At 37.0% G+C, this 22,723-nt stretch overlaps 1 protein-coding gene across 1 annotated transcript in view; it reads left to right on the top strand.

Annotated features, from left to right (window-relative positions):
* MAP3K2 (mitogen-activated protein kinase kinase kinase 2) overlaps window positions 1-19,952 on the top strand; it is a 34,948-nt gene extending 14,996 nt beyond the window's left edge. The window contains exons 9-17 of the mRNA XM_009647156.2: window positions 4,112-4,191; window positions 6,126-6,193; window positions 9,149-9,244; window positions 11,893-12,099; window positions 12,850-12,998; window positions 14,738-14,869; window positions 16,260-16,389; window positions 17,480-17,657; window positions 19,430-19,952. Coding sequence (XP_009645451.2) covers window positions 4,112-4,191; window positions 6,126-6,193; window positions 9,149-9,244; window positions 11,893-12,099; window positions 12,850-12,998; window positions 14,738-14,869; window positions 16,260-16,389; window positions 17,480-17,657; window positions 19,430-19,655 — 1,266 coding nt within the window. The 3' untranslated portion in view covers window positions 19,656-19,952. The remainder of the gene's footprint in view (window positions 1-4,111; window positions 4,192-6,125; window positions 6,194-9,148; window positions 9,245-11,892; window positions 12,100-12,849; window positions 12,999-14,737; window positions 14,870-16,259; window positions 16,390-17,479; window positions 17,658-19,429) is intronic.
* Window positions 19,953-22,723: the final 2,771 nt, after the last annotated feature.

The following is a 22,723-nucleotide window of genomic DNA, read 5'->3' as shown; positions in this document are numbered from 1 at the left end:
CTGAATGGCAGCGCAGCCTTCCAGTGTATCAGCCACTCCTCCCAGTTTTGTGTCATCAACAAACTTGCTGATGGTACACTCCGTCCCCTCGTCCAGGTCATTGATGAACAAGTTGAACAAGACTGGGCTGAGTACCGAGCCCTGGGGAACTCCACTAGCTACCGGCCTCCATCTGGACTCTGCCCCGCAGATCAGAACCCTCTGAGCCCTGCCATTCAGCCAGTTCCTAATCCACCTCACTGTCCACTCATCCAACCCATACTCCTTGAGCTTCCCAATGAGGGTGTTATGGGAAACAGTGTCAAAAGCCTTGCTGAAGTCAAGGTAGACAACATCCACCGCTCTCCCCTCGTCTACCCAGCCGGTCATGCCATCATAGAAGGCTATCAGATTGGTCAGGCATGATTTCCCCTTGGTGAATCCGTGCTGGGTACTCCTGATGATCTTTTTTTCATCCTTCCCCCTAAGTTGCTGCATCACCTTGGCAAGTGTTGACCATGTTGCCTACATCTGCCACAGCCTGCCCCACAAAGACAAGAAGGGAATTTGGGAGTGGAGGGCTTTGCTCTGCTCTCCTGTTGATCTGGCTGAGCAGAGCTATTCACTCTGACAGCAGACCCCACACTTTTAGAAGAGACAATGGGTTGGGTAGAAGCAGGCCATGGTCTTCCAGTTGGACCACACTGCATTAAGTTATAGAGGTAATTAATCTGGCAGCAGATAGGCTTTTTTTTCCCCTTTCAGGACACGCTGCTCAGCATGAGAAGAGAGGAATATAATTGCTGAACCTATGGTAAATGTTGTCCTCCCTAGTACAGAGTTCATTTAAGGGTCTTGAGTTTTTGGAGTGCAAACTCACTTTCTGGACACTGAAGTCCTTGATCAGTGCTTGGCAAAGTATGTGTCCAGGACCTTTAAGAGGCAGCACAGACCATAAAAGTCAGAGGGGCAACTGCTTAATTTACAGCAAAAGACTGGCGTCCAATTCATAGAAAATTATAGATGTTATATAATATACCAGAACAAACTTTATTTTAGGAAAGAGCTCATTTTAAGACAACAGATGAGCTTTCCACTCTGTTTTTGAGAGGCAGGCTGGTAAAATTGTCACATTCAATAACTCGGAATTTAGATTCTGTTTCCCCTTCTTTTGGGGGGGAAAAAAAAAAAAAAATCTGTAAAACATTTCAGGTCACTTCACCGCAAGAGAGAAGGGAGTATTGTTTGCCTGTCATTGTATTTAGGACTTTAAGGGTGGTAGCGCGAGGTAAATGAAACAGATGTCAGCCAACAGGTTGCCAATAGATGGTAGTCAGGAGGATGCTCTTTAATAGCAATCCATTTCTTTTTCTCTGGATCAGAATTTGAGCAACAGATAAAGTGTTGATGATTGTTTTCATTATGTAATAGATCTGGCCAGGGTAGTTGTATGACTTCTTCAGGCTGATAGGTGGCAGATTTCACACAGCTCATGAGCATTGATTGTCAGAAGTGTTTTAGGAAAAAAAAAAAAAAAATCTGTCTTTGGTGTTTTTTTAAACTTTCATCTGAAACTGGAGTTTACTTTATTTGAAACAGGATTTTGGGCTGGGTAAAAAGGGAGAGCGTTTATAAATTTTATGCATTCTCCCTCTTTCTCCTTTCATTTTCTCTTCAGTTGTATTTAAAATTCTGTTTAACTCAGTTGGAGTCCTAACTACAGGTGAATGTTTAATAGCTTTTTACAGTATTTGGTCTTAGCTGTTTTCTGTGACTTCTAGTTGGCCAAAATTAAACCACCACAGAGACTATGTAAATTGCATTCATCACAATCTGTGTCATATTTGAGATTTTTTTCTTTCATGACAACAAACCCCACATGTTTTTTTTTAAAACTGTCTCATTTTTTTATCCTTTAGAGGCCTCATTTTTGTTATTCTGTTAAGCTGGTCATGTAGATATTGATACGATGTTAAGAGATGATACAGGAAGAATGTAGCAGTACAACTTGTTAGGTAGAAAGCATGATGCAGGATTAAACAGCTTAACTATGTTCTAGCTAGATGCGAGAAAAATGACAATCATTTTGGGGAAAGAGCACGTAATGGAGGTTCAACTATGGCAGCTAATGTTTTCTCTAGTAATTAATATGGTTTGGTTTTGGTTTTTATTAGGTGTTTCATGTTATGGGAAACAGTGTCAAAAGCCTTGCTGAAGTCAAGGTAGACAACATCCACCGCTCTCCCCTCGTCTACCCAGCCGGTCATGCCATCATAGAAGGCTATCAGATTGGTCAGGCATGATTTCCCCTTGGTGAATCCGTGCTGGGTACTCCTGATGATCTTTTTTTCATCCTTCCCCCTAAGTTGCTGCATCACCTTGGCAAGTGTTGACCATGTTGCCTACATCTGCCACAGCCTGCCCCACAAAGACAAGAAGGGAATTTGGGAGTGGAGGGCTTTGCTCTGCTCTCCTGTTGATCTGGCTGAGCAGAGCTATTCACTCTGACAGCAGACCCCACACTTTTAGAAGAGACAATGGGTTGGGTAGAAGCAGGCCATGGTCTTCCAGTTGGACCACACTGCATTAAGTTATAGAGGTAATTAATCTGGCAGCAGATAGGCTTTTTTTTCCCCTTTCAGGACACGCTGCTCAGCATGAGAAGAGAGGAATATAATTGCTGAACCTATGGTAAATGTTGTCCTCCCTAGTACAGAGTTCATTTAAGGGTCTTGAGTTTTTGGAGTGCAAACTCACTTTCTGGACACTGAAGTCCTTGATCAGTGCTTGGCAAAGTATGTGTCCAGGACCTTTAAGAGGCAGCACAGACCATAAAAGTCAGAGGGGCAACTGCTTAATTTACAGCAAAAGACTGGCGTCCAATTCATAGAAAATTATAGATGTTATATAATATACCAGAACAAACTTTATTTTAGGAAAGAGCTCATTTTAAGACAACAGATGAGCTTTCCACTCTGTTTTTGAGAGGCAGGCTGGGAAAATTGTCACATTCAATAACTCGGAATTTAGATTCTGTTTCCCCTTCTTTTTGGGGGGGAAAAAAAAAAAAAAATCTGTAAAACATTTCAGGTCACTTCACCGCAAGAGAGAAGGGAGTATTGTTTGCCTGTCATTGTATTTAGGACTTTAAGGGTGGTAGCGCGAGGTAAATGAAACAGATGTCAGCCAACAGGTTGCCAATAGATGGTAGTCAGGAGGATGCTCTTTAATAGCAATCCATTTCTTTTTCTCTGGATCAGAATTTGAGCAACAGATAAAGTGTTGATGATTGTTTTCATTATGTAATAGATCTGGCCAGGGTAGTTGTATGACTTCTTCAGGCTGATAGGTGGCAGATTTCACACAGCTCATGAGCATTGATTGTCAGAAGTGTTTTAGGAAAAAAAAAAAAAAAATCTGTCTTTGGTGTTTTTTTAAACTTTCATCTGAAACTGGAGTTTACTTTATTTGAAACAGGATTTTGGGCTGGGTAAAAAGGGAGAGCGTTTATAAATTTTATGCATTCTCCCTCTTTCTCCTTTCATTTTCTCTTCAGTTGTATTTAAAATTCTGTTTAACTCAGTTGGAGTCCTAACTACAGGTGAATGTTTAATAGCTTTTTACAGTATTTGGTCTTAGCTGTTTTCTGTGACTTCTAGTTGGCCAAAATTAAACCACCACAGAGACTATGTAAATTGCATTCATCACAATCTGTGTCATATTTGAGATTTTTTTCTTTCATGACAACAAACCCCACATGTTTTTTTTAAAACTGTCTCATTTTTTTATCCTTTAGAGGCCTCATTTTTGTTATTCTGTTAAGCTGGTCATGTAGATATTGATACGATGTTAAGAGATGATACAGGAAGAATGTAGCAGTACAACTTGTTAGGTAGAAAGCATGATGCAGGATTAAACAGCTTAACTATGTTCTAGCTAGATGCGAGAAAAATGACAATCATTTTGGGGAAAGAGCACGTAATGGAGGTTCAACTATGGCAGCTAATGTTTTCTCTAGTAATTAATATGGTTTGGTTTTGGTTTTTATTAGGTGTTTCAAAGCAGAAACCTTCAAGCATTTTAAAAACAAAAAATTGAATTTGTTGGTCTTTCTCTGATTATTATTTATTAGATGCTGGATCCATTGTCTTTGAGCAGTCCTGACAACTCTGGCTCGGGAAGCTGTCCCTCACTTGATAGCCCATTAGATGGGTAAGAATTACTTAGGTTCATTATTTATCTTTATTAGATTGCATAATGTATCGGTTGTAACATATAACTCTCCAGTGACAGCTATTACTGAACTTCTTCCAGAAATTCCTCTGTAAGTTATGGAACATTTACAAAAGCTTATCGAAATTTAATTGCTTACTAATGCACGGAAAATAGATGTAGCTTTTTTTTATAATTTGCATTTGAAATAAAAATTTAGACTTCAGATCCTCCAAAAATGTACTAAAGTTTCTTACTAAATTTTGCCAGTCTTACATATATATTAAGTATATTCCCTGGCGGTGAGCAGCCCCATCAAGTTACATTTCTTAGGTACTGCTATATGACGTAAGCTTCCCTTTTCCAAGGTTGAGGGTACCAAATTCAAGGAAGAGGGTAGAATAATTTAAAAACTTCAAGAGAAAAGTCCCCCCCTTTTCTCTGCAACTACTGCCCATTCCTTTCCCCTTGTTCCCATTGCAGACTTTCCACTTATTTTTCCTTGTTTAAACCTGTCAGTTGGGAAGAGGCAGCATGTACTGTGCTGGGTCTGGAGATCTATTTTGATTTACCCGTTAGGAGATTCATGTGTTTTGAGAGCGTCACTGTCCACAGTTTTTCAACCACCAGGTAAGCCAGACAGAACATACTCCTGTTTGGCTTACAGTCGCTCAGGCAAATAACTTCATTATTTGTAGCCAGTGTTGTTCAGATTGGCTACTCATTTATTTGGAACTGCTATACAAATAATACTGTTAATTAAATAGTTTATTTTATTTAATTGGTAGAAAGGTACAAAGTTGGAACTTCTTGCCTGTGGTGATTAATCAGTGCTATAGTATTCCGCAGTACCATTTCATTTGAGACTATGTGATTTGAGGACACAAATACATTTGATCTAACAAATTTTTGAATTAAATAAGTCTCCATTTCACAAGCAAGAAAACAATAGACATGAAAAGTATTTTGTGGTTGGAGTGTAATAGGTTATACACACAGTGTTTAATGTAGATACATACGATAGAAATTCTACCAAATACCACATTTTTAGTTTTTTGTGTAGTAGGGGTGAGTGGAAGAAGGGGAAACAAAGCAGTCTTAATTCGACTCCTGTTTCTTCTTCAAGACTTCTTTTGGATGTTTTTTATTCACTTCGTTTGTCACCTCTACTTAGTTTGTTTTCCTTTTTTTTTTTTTTTTTTTTTTTTTTTTTATTCAAATATTTCCTACAAAGATGTAGGTTTTGTGTCTCCATTTAGCTTCTGTAACCCATTAGAGAAATTCTTACCAGAAAAAGGAGGACATTGTTTTGGTATGTTTATGGAAATATACTGTAATCGGTTGCTCTGACTTGCAATCCCATCCATTCCTTTTGGTGGCTGGGAGTTACATACCAACTGTAGGTAAGAAACATTGTGATCATATAAGAACCAAAAAATTCTTCATCATGCTATAACTCAGTAAAATTACTCTCTTAATCCTATGACTTTCATAGAGAGAAGAGGAAATATTTTGAGACGTTAAAAGGTTCTGCATTTCTTTGGTTAAATTTCCTCAAGAGTTTTTGCAGGCCGTATAAGTAATTTTGTCAGGCTATAAAACTTTGTGTTCAGCTATGAAGGTGTCAAACATAGCAGTGCTCCTTTGTGGCTTTACTTGTGATAATTCATGTTTTTACTAATATCATTACTCATTAACAGTCTGTTGCTTTCTTACTATATTAAGCAAGCTTTTCCATTGTCACTGATCTGGAATTGTTGTTGATACCTATTAGATTTGATTTTCAAAATTGGGTTCACATTTGTAAACTGGTGCAGCAACTTGTACATCAATAACATTTCATCAGTCATAAAGAATTGTAAGACAGCAAGATTAAATGTTTAGGTACTAGATTAACAGCAGTTTTTAGATGCTGTATGTTTTTACCCTTCCAGAGACAACTATTCCAAGTCTCGGATGCCAAGAGCGCAGAGCTATCCGGATAATCATCAGGAATTCTCAGGTAGGCATAAACCACTAGACATACTAGCTTTCCAGAACTCTTCCCCTTGCAAATAATAGGGCTTAGAAGGGAAGTTCACATTGAGAGGTATTGTATTACACAAACTTAATATGGCAGGAGAAAAAAAAAAGCAACAAAATCCGATCCAAGTGCACACAGTAAAAGATACAGTGAAATATAAGATCTTCCAAATGTTTTCTTCTAGATTGTGTGTAACACCACTGTTAGCGTGCATAGTATAACTTACGTGCTTCTCTGAAAGGAACAAATGATGCAGTGGATAGGGGCACGCAACATTTTGTTAGACTGGACTGTAATATCCATCTCTAAGTTGATGTGTAACCTTCATTAATTTATTTAATTTTGGAGTGTTGTGGTTTAACCCCAGTAGGCAGCTAAGCACCACACAGCTGCTCTCTCACTCACTCGTCCACAGTGGGTGGGGGAGATAATAGGAAGGGGTAAAAGTGAGAAAACTCATGGGTTGAGATAAAGACAGTTTAATAGGTAAAGCAAAAACTGTGCATTCACGCGAAGCAAAATAAGGAATTCATTTGCTACTTCCTGTCAGCAGGCAAATGTTTAGCCATTTCCAGGAAAGCAGGCCTTCATCCCACCTAACCGGGAAGAAAAATGCCATAACTCTGAATGTCCTCCCTTCCTCCTTTTGCACAGCTTTTATTGCTGAGCACAACCTCATAATGGTATAGGATATCTCTTTGGTCAGTTGGGGTCAGCTGTCCCAGCTGTATCCCCTCCCAACTTCTTGTGCACCTCAAGCCTGCGTGCTGGCAGGGCAGCGTGAGAAACAAAAAAAAGCCATGATGCTGTGTAAACACTGTTCAGGAACAACTGAAACATCCCTATGTCATTAACACTGTTTTGGTCACAAATCCAAAACATAGCACCATGGAAGCTACTATGAAGAAAATTAACTCTATCACTGCCAAAACCAGTACATGGAGCCTTCATTTTCTCCTGTGTGAAATGAGGATCACTTTGAAGTGCTCAGGACTTCTGTAACTGAAAGCACTGCAAACTGGTAGGATGAAGGAGACCTGTATGCTGTGCCTATAAATTAATCATCACCACTACTGTTGTTTTAATGTGATACTCTGGCTTGAATCCAAGTTGTGCATTGGTTCAAGATATGAAGTGCAGTGGGTAACCTTGAAAGCTCTCTGAAGTCTCTCTTGTGGACATGCCTCGCTACAGAATTTTGCTGTTGAACAATAGTTGCCAGTGAATCTGGGGTGTTTTGTATTTTTTTGGTCTATTATGTACTTTAAAGCTGCTTTTTATTTTGTTTATGAAGCTTTATCCAGATAACTGTGTGATGGTGTGTTTTTTCTTTTAAGGATTCTAGAATGCTTACCAGATTGCACCACCTTTCAAAATTAAAATATAACTAAACCTATGTATAAGAAGTATTTAGGTGGCAGAGATAAATACCAAAGAAGTTGGAAATGTCAGAAATTAGTTTGCCTTTGGTAATCTTAATCTAGTTTACTTGTGTTTATTACAGTTACTTTTCTAATAAAATGATCTTGCAATATTTTTTCTTTTTTTTTTTCTGTGGGATGCTCTGGTATTTTAACAATGAGATAGACAGACATATTTAATTCCATATTCAGTATTTATTCTCATGAGTTGATGTGTAACAAAAACAGAAGAGTATATAGAGTCAGAAAAAATGTCCATGTAGTCTTTTCTTCTGCCACAACCAGTACCAGGCTTTTGTAGACAAGCATGTAATAGTCCTTCCTCAGAATATATTCTTAGTCATGTAGGGCTTAAGGGTTCTGCAAATGCAGGATGCTCTTCTCTGATTTCATGGTGTTTTTTTTTTTCCTTCCACAATTTTTTCCAGTCCCTATTTCAGCTTGTATAAACTTTTTCAGTATGAACAGTATGTCATCACAAGAAGTTGTGCAACTTGATGTGTTTTATGAAGAAGTACACTCCCCCCCTCTTTCTTTTTTAATAGACCTCTCTGTCTCCCTTTGAGCTATTGCTTTGCTATAGAGGCCTATGTTCCTCATGGAGAAGCAATTTTGTATATTTGATCATATCTATACTTCTAAATCTTTTCCAGTTTTACTAAATCCTTTGAAACTGAGTAGACCAAAACTTTGTTCAGTATATCTTAATGATTTATAGTATTTAATTTGCTTCTTAGCCAATACAGAGAGTTCAGCTGCTACTTTACTCTATCACAATCCTTTACACTAGATTACACTGAATATCATCTGCCATTTTAACATCCAGTCACTCAGACTCTTAAGGGCTTTCTGTGATTATTCTGTTGGCCTTTTTTTCTCCTGATAACTTTGTCACCTCACTATTCATCATTCTGTTCAGAGAATTTATGCATAACTAAACTGCATGTGTTGTAGGCCAGATTCCTGTGGAACTGCTGACCATTTACTCCCATCTTATCATCTAACCACTTATCTATGCTGAAGGACTTTCCCTTTATCTTATGAATACTTTTCTCCTTTAATAATTTTTAAAAGAGGACCTATTGAATGTATTTTAGTAATTCAAGCTGTTCATTTGCCAGTTTTTCATATTTGTGCATCTTTAAATTTTATTCTTTGTAATAGTTTCTGCCAGTTTTCCTGGTGAGCTGTAATTTTCCAGAATTCCTCTAGAAACTATTTTTAAAACTGGAGTAATTAGGCATGCTGCAGTCTGTGACACTCTTTTAAGCAAGAGGTTACAAGCCACTTACGCTATTGAATTCTTGATCCTTTGGAAATTTTGGCTGAATATCCCTTCAGTTTGTGTGATTTGTTAGATTTCTGCTTTTGTTCTATCTTCTTTTTTTGCTGTGATGCTTCAACTTGAAGCATATCCTTTAATATGTTCCCCCATGTTTAAATTTATAACACCAAACTGATTAATATTTTTTGCCACATTTTAAATTTTGAAATACATCTTTTTATTTTCTAGTAGAGTATGATATCCCGATATTTGAGAAATTTGGAAAGGGGGGGACTTACCCCCGAAGATACCATATTTCATATCATCAGCAAGACTACAATGACGGTAAGTGTGAATACTGCAATAGTTCGACTTCATTAGTGCATTTTTCCCTTCTTAAAAAGTGAAGAAAATTTAGATAGCAAAATCTTAATGAATGAAAATATTGAAAAAATTGAAAGCTTAACTTCTTTCCCCAAACTCATTTGCTAAACTTCTAATGATTGATAGAGCTGCTGAGCAGTCTTACTTCTGGTAAAGTTATGGATTACAGAATTCATGACTCATGTGCACAGCTATGAAAATGTTCTCTATCTTTGGCCATGCACGAGTCATCCAGCGTAAGCTTTTGACCTTTGTGACCCTTTTCTATCCAAAGTAGGTATGTCAGTTAGTTTGTCATTTCTTGTTTTGCTTAAAAAAAAAAAAAATGTAGTGGCATTCATATTAACAGTTTTTCAGATTAAAAGAGTAAATAAAGATGAAGAGCAGTGATTTAAACTGAGAATTAACACTCAGCTGGTGAAATCAATTGCTGGAATGCAAGACAGCACCTGCTGATGTGGCCACAAAACTGATTTGGACAGTAATAACTTTGATGTAAACTTAACACATGTCAGATTTCTTAAGGAAGGAAAGAGGAGCAGCTGAAGGATTGTCTGACTTGAGGGCGTTGCGGGCACTAGCTGAGAAGTGTTAAAAAGAAACTTCTCCAAAGACCACATGGTGTCATTTGCAGTATGGAATGAGCATAGCAATAAATGGAATTCTGTTACAGAAATCGCAGAAATACCAAATTGAAGGACTGCAAGGCAGCTTCGGTCCTGTCTGTTGCTCAAAGGCAAAATTAAAGAGGCAGAGATCTGTCATCCTGACTTCTAAGTAAACTCTAAATTGACTTTAAGAGAAGAGATACTCATTTTCTTTATGTAACTAACTTTGAAGATAGCTTATCTTACAGCTTGCCTTTCTCTGTCTTCTAAATCATTTTTCCTGCAAATGAAATTAATAACCAGTTATTCCATTTTAACAGTGGTCACTGCCCATATATAATACTACATCACACACATCTGTTTTCTCTCCTTAGTTTACTTTTTTCAATCAAACGTGATACAGTACTCTAGCTGAGGCTTTTCTCATGGCCACTTTATATATGACATAGGATATAACCATAACTCGGTGTATAACAGCCATGTTAATACATTCCAGAATGACACTTTTTTTCATAGTCACCATACTGATACGTGTTCAGTCTGTGGTCTGCAATAGTTCCTATATCCTTGTCTATATGACTTTTAGCCAATCAATTACTTTACACTTTGTGGTTTCTGCATTTGATTTCTCTTTAACTATGTATGCTGTACTTCCTTACTGAATTTCATTGTACTGGTTTCTGAATCATCTCAATTTATTAATATCATTGTGAATTTTTATTTTTATCTTTAAATGGACTTCCAGCCACGCTTAACTTGATGTTATCTGCAATATTTCAGTGTATTTTGTTCCATCATATATACATCATAAGTTAAAATAGTGTATGGAAGTAGACTGAAGGTAAACTGCTATGGGTGTCCACTTAAATTATCCTCCCCTTTTGGTGAGAAATCACTTATAACTGCTCTGAATCTGTCTTGGGCATACTCTGCATAGTAAGCTGTGCTATGCAACACTTCACTAGTTAGCTTATAAGAATGTCCTGATGAAATGGGGAAATTTGATTAGCTACATGTGACAAACCAATTATGGCTGGTTTATCACCTTAGTATCTTCCCAGTAGTTTATAAAACTACTTAATAATTTGTTTGCCTATCTTTCTTGGAATTTAAATTGGCCAGACTAGTATATAAATCTGAGTCCACTTTTTCAAAGATACTATATCTGCTGCCTTCAGTCCTCTGGGAAGCCCTTCTCCAGTGTAATACCTAATGAATCAGAGACTCCTTCAGCTATTACTATGAGATCCGTAGGATAAAACTTCATCAAGCTATGCTGACCTAAAAATGTTCGTGTTCTCTAAATATATTAACATGAGTTGTGTTAGTCATCTGGTTGCAATTAACCTTTTTGAAGATCAATACCATTTTTTTTTATTCTGATGTTGTAGCCATCTCTGAATTATGCATTGTTTGTGTTGATTTTGGTTGGGTTTTTTTGTGGTTTGTGTTTGGTTTTGGTTTTTTTGGTTTTTTTTTTTTTTTTTTTTTTTTCTAATATTCTTAGTGGTCTTCCTGTTGATTCCATGTCTAGGTCTTTGCATCCAATTCTTATTAGTTTACAGAATGAAGATGTCAGCCTGGGCACCACTGGAATGTAAACATGTCTCTCAGTCTCCTGTTTATCAGAAATTTGGTATTTACGCCTTCATAGAGCAATAAAAGTAGAGGCAAGGCTTTTTCCTTTCTCCTCTCGCAGCCCTCCATGTTTCTGAAGCGTGTTTATTACATTTGAAAACCGTTCCAGAATTTGGTCCCAATTTCAGTCACTTAAACGTAAACCAGATTTTGATTCACTCTAATCCTTACATGCATCTGTGATGAATGTAGGTTTCTTCTAGGTGGAAAGTTAACCAGTAAATTACATGATCATTACACCATATCATACACTGTGGAAGATTTGAACTACATTGTATGGAATTCATAAAGCATTTGCATACGTGTATTGCATAGCAGTATTCTTGGTACCGTAACACCAGCATTCTTTCTATATCATTGAAGGTCGTAAAACTTTTCCGAGAGCCAGAAGGACTCAGGGGAACAGCTTCCGATCACCAGTTAGTTTCAGTCCTACTGATCACTCGCTGAGCACCAGTAGCGGAAGCAGTGTCTTTACGCCAGAATATGAAGATAACCGAATGAGGAGGAGGGGAAGCGACATAGACAATCCTACTTTGTCAGTCATGGACATCAGCCCACCCAGTCGCTGTAAGTTAAGGCATTTTGTGAACTCCACTGTAAAACTCTTACCTTTCAAGTATATCATGTCAAAACGAAGCATATCATCAAAATACATGTAATTGAATAATATGCTTTTATCTCTCTAATAGGAAAATGTCAAGACTCTGTGCTCATCAGTTTTTTCATTACTTACTGTGCCAACCTTCATGTAGATTTTCACATGGAATTTGCATCTGTGATAACAAAGCAATGTAAAAATACTTTTGATGATTTATTAGACTCTTGAGGTCCCAAGAAGGGTTATGTAGGTTGCAGTTGCTATTTATTTTTGCAGATGTTGGTGAAGTTTTATGATAAATTGTAGACTTCAAGTGGTACTGTTTTATATATGTGGTAGCATTTCAGGAGCAAATATACTTTGTGATGATGTCAGTAGCTGGTACATTTTAATCATGCCTCGATTATTATTATTTTTTTTAAAATGTTACTAAGTTGGTTTAACATGCTTTTTCTGTTTTTCAGATTAGCTGTTGCTAGTTGTTTTAAGTATGTCTATCTCTACCACAAATTATTTTGTGAATAAATTTAAGTAGCTCATGTTTTCCATCTTACAGGAAGTTTTATTGATCTTTGTAACTTATGGGGAGGTTTAGGACACACAATCTCTGTTGTTGAAAAATGTAGTCTTTTAAAAAATTATTTTCTGTGTATTCCAGTTTTTCTCGATCAGCTGAATAACAGGCTCATTTGAAAACCAAAACATACTTATATTTTCAGCACCACGAGCTCCAACTAACTGGAGACTTGGTAAACTGCTGGGTCAAGGTGCATTTGGCAGAGTATATCTGTGTTACGATGCTGATACCGGAAGAGAACTGGCTGTTAAACAAGTTCAGTTTGATCCTGATAGTCCAGAAACTAGCAAGGTAAGTGATTCCAAAGAGAATTTGTAACGGGCTTCTGCTGAAGTGCTGTGTTCTAGACTAGACTGATGTTCCTTTCCTTGAACAGGTTGATGTTTTAAAACATGCAGTGTTTTCACGTCCTCCTTAGGAACCCCGGTTTGTTAGTACCTTAGAGAATCAGTTTGGTTACCTGATTTTAATGTTACATCCCATTTTTCAATCTTCAGACATATCCTTATGCAGTGAACATACATAACATAATTTGGTGTGGTCTCAGTTTGTAAAATTAATCAATCCATTATGAAGTGTGCTCTGAAATAGATAATTATTTATACTTTTAGGAATTAGAACAAGTTCCATTTATAAGCAGAAAAATCTGTACTAATTTAAGTGTTCCTGAAAATAAATTCTTAAGGATATTTTGTTTGGCTATGAAGACAGTTTGAGATTCTTTTTTTATCTTTTGAGGGGATTTTTTTTTTTAAACCTTGGTCATCAGGGCTAGCTACTGTTATTTGCTGTATTTCTCTCTGAAGAGCAAAACTTTTATTGTCAGTTTATTCTCGCTCTAAAATTGAACTTGTCCTTCTCTAAATACTGGACACTTGAGGACAGAAACTGTTTAAAAGTAGCACCGATCTTCTGTTTCTCTTTTCCCAAACTGTACTTGCTGCTTTTTACAGGATGGAAAAAGAATTATTACTTTTCCTGCATTAGGACTGCGTTCTGCACTGTGGGGAGCAAGGCCGGGGAAACAATGGGTGTAAGCATGATTGCAGAATTGAGTGGCTACCAGCTGTAGTTGCTGCTACTAGTGATGTAGGATCAAGGAACAAGCTAAGAATCATTTGTGCTATAGATTTCTAGCGTAGTTGTTGTTGCTACTTCTTTAAAATGTAACAAAACAACTGATTATGCTTTGGAAATGTTAGATATAAAATACTGTAGTCTCTCCTGTAGCAACAGTTTTGTGACCTCACTTGCCATAGCATTTTGTAATGTGTGCCTCTCGGTGTCAAAAAATCTGTTTTCCTTCTAACCTCAGAAGTTGTGAGGGTATCAGTAATAGTCTGTGATGGATAAAAAGTAAGTTTTGATTAAAGACTTCTAGGTGGAATTTGGAATCCAGTCAAGCTTGAATTTGTGGGTTAGTATTTTTCCAGCATCTCACTGTACAGTCTGTTTTCAGAATATCTTGCCTTCCCGTCTGCAAAATTTTTAGTATGCCAGATAGCTCTAGAGAAAGCACCATATCTGTTAACGTTTTTCTTTGTTGTGTTTCATTATTACAATATTAAGTGGTCCTGAAAGACATTTTTAAAGTATGGTCTGTCATTCTGGAAGGATTAAGAATTACACTACAAAGATTTAAAGACTTTTAAAGACTTTTTAAATTTTTTTTTTTTTTTTTTACTCAATTGGAGGCTTGTGACATGTTGCATAATGATCACTGACTTCATATACATATTGATATCTGCTGTGCTCTGAAATAAACATAACTGCAAAAGAAGAGAAACAATGAAATAACAAAATCATCCAAAAGTCAATTTATAGAAAAGCCATGTTGGTTTTTTTTTTTTACTTCCCTCAATCTAACAGTGATATTTTCTTGTTATAAAATGTATAAACACTACAAGAGTATTTTGTTATTTATTTTGCGTAACCCTTCAATACGTACATACTGTCCTGTTTTAAAAAAATCCAAAACATTATTATTACTACATCAAGTGTGGTAAATCTTGTCTGCTTTTTCCTTTTAGGAAGTAAATGCACTTGAATGTGAGATTCAGTTGCTGAAAAATCTGCTGCATGAAAGAATTGTTCAGTATTATGGCTTCTTGAGAGATCCACCAGAGAGAACGCTCTCTATATTCATGGAATATATGCCTGGGGTAAGCAAGAGAGCCACTCCACTTCAACCATCGTTTCTATACAATATGTCAAGCACCAAAGCAGGCAGCTTTTGCAGAAGTGCACACAGATATTAAAGAAATGTCCAAGTTAAAAACAGTAGCCAAAGATAGCTACTGACGAGTGCTTACAGGAACCTATCTTCTCCATTGCTTGTTTGGCTCTTCAGAATTATGGTGCTTTGTACAACAGCTGTTTGCATTTGATTTTGGCATAAGAAGTGCCTGGCAGTGTCTTTGAAAGGACATTATTATCACTAGTAAACTCTTGAATCTTCCTGAACTTCAATGTTTCTTTTTGCTGTGCTTCAGATTGTGCTGTTGTGTAGTTGCCATCTCAACTGCTCAATTTTTTCAGGAAAACAAAAAGTAGCCAAGATGGGTATGGGAATGAGTGCATACAGAAAATAATCTCGGTGCTTGTTTTTTTGTGTGGCACTCTGGCACATGCTGAACTGTTCTACTCCTACTGTTTTGTTAAGAAATATTCTAAGGTCAGAAAACTGTTTCATTTTCTCACCAAGTGGGGTCATTTTAGCTAAATAAAATGTGCTCGTATAAAAACATAGGATCTATATTTCTGAATAGTTACAGCATTCTGCTTTACTGTGAGACTCCCCAGAAGAAAAGAGGGGGAGTGGGGGGTTGCGTTGTGGTGGTGGTTTTTGGTTTCTGTGGTTTTTGGTTTTGGTTTTTGGTTTTGGTTTTTGGGTTGGTTTGTGTTGGTTTGCTTGTTTTGGTTTTTTTTTAATGTGAGCTTTGTTTTGGGGAGGCTGTTTGAATGTTTCTGAGATTTGGAAGACAGTGTCACAGAAGTAATCTTAGCAGTTTGTAACTGTGTGTGACAAAGCCAGGTTATACAGAAATAGTTACAAAACCATGACTTTCTGATTTCATGTCATCTTAAGCCAAGATTTGCTTACTTCCTAATTTTTACATGAAGCACCATCTTCCAGCATCTAGTGGTTTTTTTTCTTTACAATCTTCTTTTTTTTTTTTTTTCCCCTGAGTATAAACTAACCAGCGTCATAACTAAACAGCATGTCTTTTGTCCAACTTGAGTATTACCATTTAACCATCAAAGAGGTTGAGAGTGGTGTTGGAGTGAAAATACTGCTGCTCTATTTTTTTTTTTTTTTCCTGTATATCACACTGGAACTAGTCAGCTGCTTGATGGTCTTAATGTTTCAGTATAGGACTTCTCTGTCCAACCTCTTTTTTATTCAAGTTCGTATTTTTATCAGTGGAGGTAAAACTAGTATTGCAACTTTAAATGTCTACATTTCAGGCATAAATTTCATTGAAGTTCAGCTGTTAGCCCACTTACAATTCTAGAAACGTTGCAGTGTTTTATACTACTTGTTTGCCATAGGGTTCCATCAAAGACCAACTGAAATCATATGGAGCACTCACAGAGAACGTGACTCGTAAATATACACGGCAGATTTTGGAAGGAGTTCACTATTTGCACAGTAATATGATTGTTCATCGAGATATTAAAGGTAATGATAGTTCTGTGCACAGTTCAGTGCTCTTTACTACAAATTCTTTTCTAGTCTTGGGTGAAGCACTAAAATGTAATTAAGTTTGAAATGCCAAAATACTGACTTAAAATGAGTGAGATTGCTTTTCGTCATTTATTCCTATCAGTGTTGTAACCTAAGGGGGGAAAAAATAAGTAACTCCGTGATCTTCTAGCAGACTTCTGAAAACATTTCTGTAGTCTTTGTCTGCAAAACAATCATGATAAATCTTTCTGATTTTATTTCAGTATTAATAGTTTTGAATATGTCAAAGGATGATGTCATTACAAATAGAATGTGCAGAGGGAAGCATCATGACTCAAAAGTTTATTTTTACAGAGTCTTGTTTCTATCAATTATATAGAAATTACCCAGGACTTCATTGGTACAAGAAATGTCTGGTAGAGGTGACTTGCCTGATCAAATTTCTCAGATGACTTCTGGTTTACTGCCAGGAAACCTGAGGAAACAGACATATTTACTTTTTGCAGATAGATATAGGTGACTTGCAAGTGCTGCATAAGCAAGTTACAAATATGCAGGAAGAAGGTGATGTGCAAAATAGGTGTGTTGAACACGACACTGTCGTATTCCCTAAAACTTCTACAGTTTTCCTGTTGCTTGGTATCAACAGTGTTTTGTTCCAAAAAAGGTTGAGATATCACGGTCAATTTGTGCATACTTACGCGGGTGTTTTGAACAAGTCTGTAACGCAGTTTGAGATTTTGCTTTAATATAGTATGAAGACATTTTCAGTTGTGTGGAAAATTCTTTCCCGTTTCTTTTTATTTCCCTTGTATGGCACATTCCTTATTTTATCAGGAAGGCTTTACAAAGTGACTGGGACTTCCCGGAAAAGGCTTAGGGTGCAAACCAATGTATACAATTCATTATTTTCTGAACCTCGGAATAAAGTAATAGGAATGAGCAGAGAAAGTAAATTCTCTGGCTTGAAATACTAGGCCAATCTTGCATTGTTATCATCAAGTCCAAACTTTTGTTACCGTTTTCCACACCAAAATGTTAATGGGCCTTTCATGCCTGTAACACTCTGTTCCCTTCCTTCCAGGAGCAAATATTCTGCGAGATTCAGCAGGCAACGTGAAGCTCGGTGACTTTGGTGCCAGCAAACGACTGCAGACGATATGTCTCTCTGGTACAGGAATGAAGTCTGTCACGGGAACTCCATACTGGATGAGTCCAGAAGTTATTAGCGGAGAAGGGTACGGCAGAAAAGCAGATATCTGGTATGTTAAAAAAAAAACTTCTCTACTGAAAGGTGTCATGTCAGAATGGGCTCTTTTTCAACAGAGTGTAGGAGTTCGTTACCTGAAGTTGGAGTGTTTTATTCTGGGGTTTAAGCCAAAAAAGGTGGCAAGTGTGAGCACTGATAGTCATATTTCAGGGGTGTAACACTGAAATTTGGGAATTTTTCATTTGGCAATTCCTCAGCCCATTGATTTAGGGATCATAAGAGAATCCTTTGACCTGGCCTTGCATGACGTTAGGATTATCAGAATATAAATCCTGGAGAGGTACTGAGTGAAAGTAACACGTGAAGCTATGAAGCATCAGCTAAGCCAAAGTCCTGTAATGAAACTTTGTCACTGAAATACCTTTGATGCAAGGCAGAAAATGAAATGCTGGTCCTTGAAAGGATGAGCACATAGAATGAATTAGCCAGACTTAAATGGGAGGTATCGAAAAATAATTTGGTTTAAGTTGTTATTAAATATTTAAGAATTAAGAGGGAAAGGTAAATTTCAAAAATGAATATTTGTGATACACTGTGTAGTATGACATAGTTTAACATAGCTTGAGTCCTTGCACTTCAGGTGATCTGTGAACACACAGAGTAACAGGTACGGAGTTGTAACACTATGTGTGTTTAAAAAGGAACCGCATTATGTCCAACCAATGGCAATACTTTTAATGTCAGGGAAATCAATTAAGTCTACTTCAGATCACTTAGTAATTAATCTGCTACACTCAAATAGTAAACAGCCTTATAGATTTCAGGCAGTTGACTTGTTCAGCTTCGAAGTATTTGTACCAAGGCCAATACATGTTTTTGATGGAGAAAATTCTGGTTAAAACTAAGAAAAAATACTGAAGTTTTATTTCTGTCAGTCAATAAATCCTTACCGAGTAAAGAAATATATGTCTGTCTAACTATAAAACTTCTTGCAAGCATCTTGAAAAACCGTAAAACTTACTGAAAATTGGGAAATTATTCCAGCCTGTCCATCTTGCAGTATCATTCGCTTGTTATTGGAAGAGGCTGATCTTGCAAGACTTAATGGAACAAAGTTTCTTCTGGCCATATGCATGCCCTTCTGCCTTCCTAAATCCTTTAAACATAAGCTTTGTATACAAAGGTTGTTTAGGATCTTACAGTTTTGTTTGGCAATATAAGTATATTTTTAGTATCCTTAACTAAAAGAGGAAGATACCACTGAAGTAGGGTTTTAAACTTTTCAATTGCCATGCTGTGTTCGCACATTATCCACTGGTGATAACTTGTGCATGTCTAATGAGCTAGCAATATACACAGGGTTACTCGAAGTATTCGTGTTACTTTGCATTTCCATTAGGCCTTAATGAGCAAGAAAGCTTCCAAGTGCCTTCAAATCCTGCGGGTGTCTGAAGAGCTGGGGTGCAAGGGTTGTGCAGCGCTTGCAGCCTGTATCAGCCTGCTGAGCACTGAATAGCAACAGTGCCGTAACGGAATTGGGATTGCCAAGATGAATATCTAATTCTCTCTTCACTGAGGCAGCAGCTTTTGGCCCAGTGAAGTAATAAAGTGAAGATGTAGGTAGTGATTTGTGTAGCTTTGAGATAAAGCACGTAGCTGTACAGGCAATTTTTTTTCAACACCTGCTTTCCACTGAAGTTGCTCAGTAGAGTTAAGTGGACACTACTTACTTGTGGTATTTTAGTCGCTCTTTGCTATTTGTTGTTTTCTTAGGAGGGCATGACTCTGTTGTAACCTGCTGTTTCACTTCTGCCTCTGTTTCAGGAGCGTAGGTTGTACAGTGGTAGAAATGCTCACTGAGAAGCCCCCGTGGGCAGAGTTCGAAGCAATGGCTGCCATCTTTAAAATTGCCACTCAGCCAACCAACCCCCAGCTACCACCTCATGTCTCCGACCATGCTCGGGATTTCTTGAAACGGATTTTTATCGAGGCCAAGCTGCGACCATTTGCAGATGAACTGCTAAGACACACGTTTGCACACTATCACTAACAGCCTGCCTCAACTCAGCTTGCATCTACTGCATTTATTTTCTATTTGACTGCACTTTTATTTTTATTTTTTACAAAAAAAAAAGGAGAAAAAAGACAAGAGAGAATATTCTCTTGAATCTTTGTTTCACTTAGATTGTAAACAATCTAAATTTTGTATCTAAAATGAGAATCTTCTCTCCCCCGCTCCCACCAGGACTAGAACTTTTTGTTTCTATAATGTACTGATGTGGTTCTTGTAGATAAAGCACTTTAGTACATATTTGTTCCTTATTTAAAGGGGAAAAAAAAAAAAAAAAAGACAAATGCTTGGACAGTCAGGAACTGTGTGACTTTTTCTGACACCGCTGACTGACTCAGGGTGCAGGGAAAAATAGACATGCAGCTGAAGGACAAGAAGGTTACTTCTCTGTGATTCTTCTTTGTATTGTAGGTACTTGCAGCAGAGAGTTCTAAGTTCTTATTATACTTTAGCATTTTAATCAGTTTCTGGATTTTACAGTTGTAAGCTGGAACACACAGTTCTTAGAGTTAATGATAAAGCTGGAAGAACTTGGAACTCTTTGTACAGCAGCATGTCTAACAGGTACTTCTACGTGACCAAAAGAAAATAATGAAAAAGAACTCAACACTGATGTACTAGTTGGAGGTTTTGGTGTAGAACTATTGTATTATCTTAATAGGAAAATAATTACAGGTAAACAGATTATGGACCCAGACTCCTAGGAACTACTATACTGCAAGGGGAAAATTTCCATAGCAGACAAGGGTCAGCTGTTGGATGTAAATAGTTAGGAGAATGCCTCCTGCTCTATCTGCCAAAGAGAACCTCTGTTGCATAAGCTTGGAGGGAGACGGTTATCTTAGATAAGAAAAACTAGTGTTGTTGAGAGTCAGTTCTCCTCCACAGCCACATGAACGGCTGGAGGGGAAGGGGGGTGACTAATCCTTGTGCAGTATATGAGTTACTTGATTCAGAATGAACTATAAGAAATGTTTTCAAAGCTGTCGAGAGGCGCTAGGATGGAATGTATGTCAACATCAAGTGCCTGAATAATATCAGACTCTTCCTGTTATGCACTAAAAAAATTGGTTTACTAACACAGTTCAGTCATCTAGGATGTGTTGAAAATCCTGAAATAAACTTAGACATCTTTTAACACCAGGAATAAGTCACTGAGAAAGATAAGACTCCGGTTATATTTTTCATAAGGTAGCGATGATGAATCCACATGAACAAGGAGGCACAGCACAAAAGATTGTATGAATAGGCCAAAAACGCAAAGAGCGCCAGCAATGAAGTAACATGAGCATGCTTACTCCAGCCTGATAATCCAGATGATTGGTGTTTGTCAGATTTCCAGCTGTCATAAAACGTACATTAATCACTTTTTCCATTTCCGAAGGAGTATAATAAAAGAACAAAAGTAAAACTCTGAAATACTGCTTCTCAATCGAGAAGCCCAGGTACTGATCAGGTGTAGTGAATAACTGACTTTTCACAATGGAAAAGTCACACTGTCCTATTTTTGTAGAAGAACACAACATAAAGAATTTAAAAGGGTATTTGGAAATAAACTATTGGACTACAGAACTGAAATAACGTTTACTGTTTTGGATGATTCATTGCTTGCTTTTGTTGTTTTGTAAAGGCAGAGTGGGCTGGTACCGTGAATCTTGTCTGCTCTGACAAGGCTCTACCTGTTTTGCATCGTTAGAGGACTATCAGGATTATGAAGTGCATGGAGATAGAACAATAAGCTTACCTATTCCCATTGTAGTTCACTCATGAGACTTGTGAATTTATTCTGCTAACTTCCAAATTTTGGATAAGCAGGAGTATGGATCTATCCTAATCACTTTACCTGTAGTGGAGTAAGAATGATTTTTTTGAGGCCACAACTCCTGAGACTGAGGGTGGTGGCTTCTTTGGTTTATGTGACTATTCTACCCAGCTTATAATTTTCTCAAGTCAGGGTGCACAAATGCGCAAGGTTCTCTGGGCATGGGAAGAACTAGGCAGAGCAGGGAAAGTTTAGAAGGCTGAAAGTCAGCTTGGACTGACTTTTTTTTCTGTCACCAGATAAAAGCTATGAAAGCTGCCTTTAAGAAGAATTCTATGTACTCTGCTGTAAAGCACCTTTGCTTTATAAGCAAAGTTTAGTGACAGCAGGCATGGGAAGTTTAAAATAGAGCCTGATACTTTATGCAGGTAATTCAAAGATCATATAATTGAAATGATTGACTTCAAACAGATTAAGAAGGTACCAAAACCAAGGTGAAAATATATATAAAAATCAGTAGTGGACAGTGATATCTGAAAAGGTAAGGAAATTTTATATTACCAAAAAAGGACATGAAAGGGAAAATGTAACCAGGTTTATCTGTAGTGTTCATAACCTTTAAATATACTATTCTAAAAAGAAACTGCATTCTCTGAAGCTTGAAAAATTTCAGAATCTAGTTTTCTTATATTGTGTCCTTTTTGTGAGACAGTGCTGGCTCATGTATATTGCAATATCACTTCCTCATTGTGATTTTTAATTACTGAATAATTGAGTTTGCTGCTTTTCTAAGAAATGGCATTCAGTCATGATAACAGTAAGCATTTTGGAGCCAGGAAAAAAAAGAATTTGCAGAATGCATTTTCCTTAATTTCTTTGACATATCAGAAACCTGCCAGTGCAAAGACAGCACTGCTTAAATGAAGATGACATTTGCCAGTTCCAGTGATTCTAGTAAAATGTTATTAAATTAACCAAGATTAGGCTTGAGCTGTTGTTTTTCTCCCTATGGAAAATTTGTCTACTGACTTAAGCAACTTACAGTAAATTAGACTAATTTATTAACATAAATGTTTTGAGCTAGAAATAATTAGGAAGCTAAATCGGACTTTTACCAAAAGGTTACTTAAATCTACATAGACCTTTTTCTTGACAGTTTAAATGTAGTCTTAAAACTTTAATTTGATTTGCAATTTGATTTGTAACTAAACAGTCCTTTCACTATAACAAAACGAAAAGTTTTTTCTTTTTTTAGCTAGTGCCTTTTTTATCTGTACGCCTTAAT

Source organism: Egretta garzetta, unplaced genomic scaffold, assembly GCF_000687185.1.
Source record: "Egretta garzetta isolate BGI_Z169 unplaced genomic scaffold, ASM68718v1 scaffold759, whole genome shotgun sequence".
NCBI lineage: Eukaryota > Metazoa > Chordata > Aves > Pelecaniformes > Ardeidae > Egretta > Egretta garzetta.
The sequence above is the reverse complement of the archived record's forward strand: the minus strand, read 5'-3'. Positions and strand labels throughout refer to the sequence as shown.